This window comes from Vespula pensylvanica, chromosome 16 (assembly GCF_014466175.1).
Source record: "Vespula pensylvanica isolate Volc-1 chromosome 16, ASM1446617v1, whole genome shotgun sequence".
NCBI classification, from domain to species: Eukaryota; Metazoa; Arthropoda; class Insecta; order Hymenoptera; family Vespidae; genus Vespula; species Vespula pensylvanica.
In genome coordinates, this window is record NC_057700.1 from 2498139 (window position 1) to 2499586 (window position 1448).

General features: G+C 27.8%; 2 protein-coding genes and 1 long non-coding RNA gene across 10 annotated transcripts in view; 1 reads left to right on the plus strand and 2 right to left on the minus strand.

Annotated features, from left to right (window-relative positions):
* Positions 1-1448, minus strand: part of LOC122634920 — a 30906-nt gene that overhangs the window by 10386 nt on the left and 19072 nt on the right. The window lies entirely within an intron of this gene.
* LOC122634936 overlaps positions 1-1448 on the plus strand; it is a 16196-nt gene that overhangs the window by 8220 nt on the left and 6528 nt on the right. The window lies entirely within an intron of this gene.
* LOC122634934 overlaps positions 2-1448 on the minus strand; it is a 5410-nt gene continuing 3963 nt past the window's right edge. For all 3 annotated transcript variants that reach the window (XM_043824488.1, XM_043824486.1, XM_043824487.1), the window contains exon 3: positions 2-1262. In XM_043824488.1, coding sequence (XP_043680423.1) covers positions 1228-1262 — 35 coding nt within the window. In that variant the 3' untranslated portion in view covers positions 2-1227. The remainder of the gene's footprint in view (positions 1263-1448) is intronic.

The window sequence follows — 1448 nt, forward strand, 5'->3', positions numbered from 1 at the left end:
AAAAAAAAAAAAAGAAAAAAAAAAGAAAAAAGAAAAGAAAAATACAACTCACTAGGACATTAATCGCGAGATAAGTCTAAATTGCAAGAAGGAAAAAAAAAAAGAAGTGTCTAATTGGAAGTAAATAAATCGGTATAAAATAATATTGATAAAGATGATTTCTAAAATTGTTTTCTTTCTATATTAATTTGATCGTTAATATTTCTATATAGTCTCTTAGGCATTTTTCTTGAATATATTACCGATGAAATGCAACAAAAGCGATTTTATATATGTATATATACATACATACATACATATATATAAATATACAAATCGTTATGATGTTAATGATTGCGAAGGAACGCAGTTATATATTATATGTATATTTAATCTGCTAATTACGAATAGAATTATTGATAATGAATATATATATATATCCTATAATTAGTGAGAAAAATAACAGGCAAACCGAGATACACTAATCATTGAGAGAATATGATCACTCTAATTAATTCGAAGGTAATAACAATGAATAAACATCTTAAATAGTCAACAATAATTAAAGTAAGAAGGTGATTGGGTTGGGTGTGTGGTTTGATCATGAGGGAGACGGGAAGAAAGGGGTGTGATGTATATGAAGTGTTCGATAGATGTATATTGTTATAATCCATCAAAAAAAAAAAAAAAAAAAAAAAAATGTGTGTGAAGTGACGATGCGATCAGCTCAACAAAGTAATATTTGTTTTTGTAATCATAAAGAGACAATATGATTATTGTTTCGTTGTATGATAGTATAGATGATGATGAGAAGATGATGTAGGAGATATAATAATGACCGCTCGAATATATGTATGTATATCGATAGATAAGATAAGATAAGATAAGATAAATGAAATCTTTAGAGATTTATAGAGAGCACTCTTCAACGTGCTATCTTGTTATTAATCTCTGAAATATTTTGTTTCTTGTTGTTGTCGTTATTGGTGTTGTTTTTGTTGTTGTTGTTGTTGTTGTCTTTTCTTCTATTATTACTAGATGACGTCTGATACTCCAATGGATATAGAATCATCTTCCTTGTCTTCTTATTGGTTAAACACCAATTATGTTTTGTTTTAAGTTTCAATCCATCAATCTTTCTCTTTCTCTCTCTCTCTCTTTCTCTTTCTTTTTCTCCTTTTCTCTCTTTCTTTCTCTTTTTCTTTTAGATACTTTTCTTATAGATCCTCTCTCGTAACGTAATTCTTCTTAAACCTTCATGAGGTACGGAAGACCGGCCACAACTGCAACAGCCCACAATACACCGAGCTAACTTTTTGTTTTGTTTTTTTTTTGTTTTATTTATTCTTTTTTTTTTTACTCGGAGGCGAAGAAGAGAAGAACTATTCTCAGCGTCCGTATAATCCCGTTTTTCATTTTTCTTTTTTTTAATTTTTTAATTAAAAAAAATTAATTATTTTCCTTTTTTT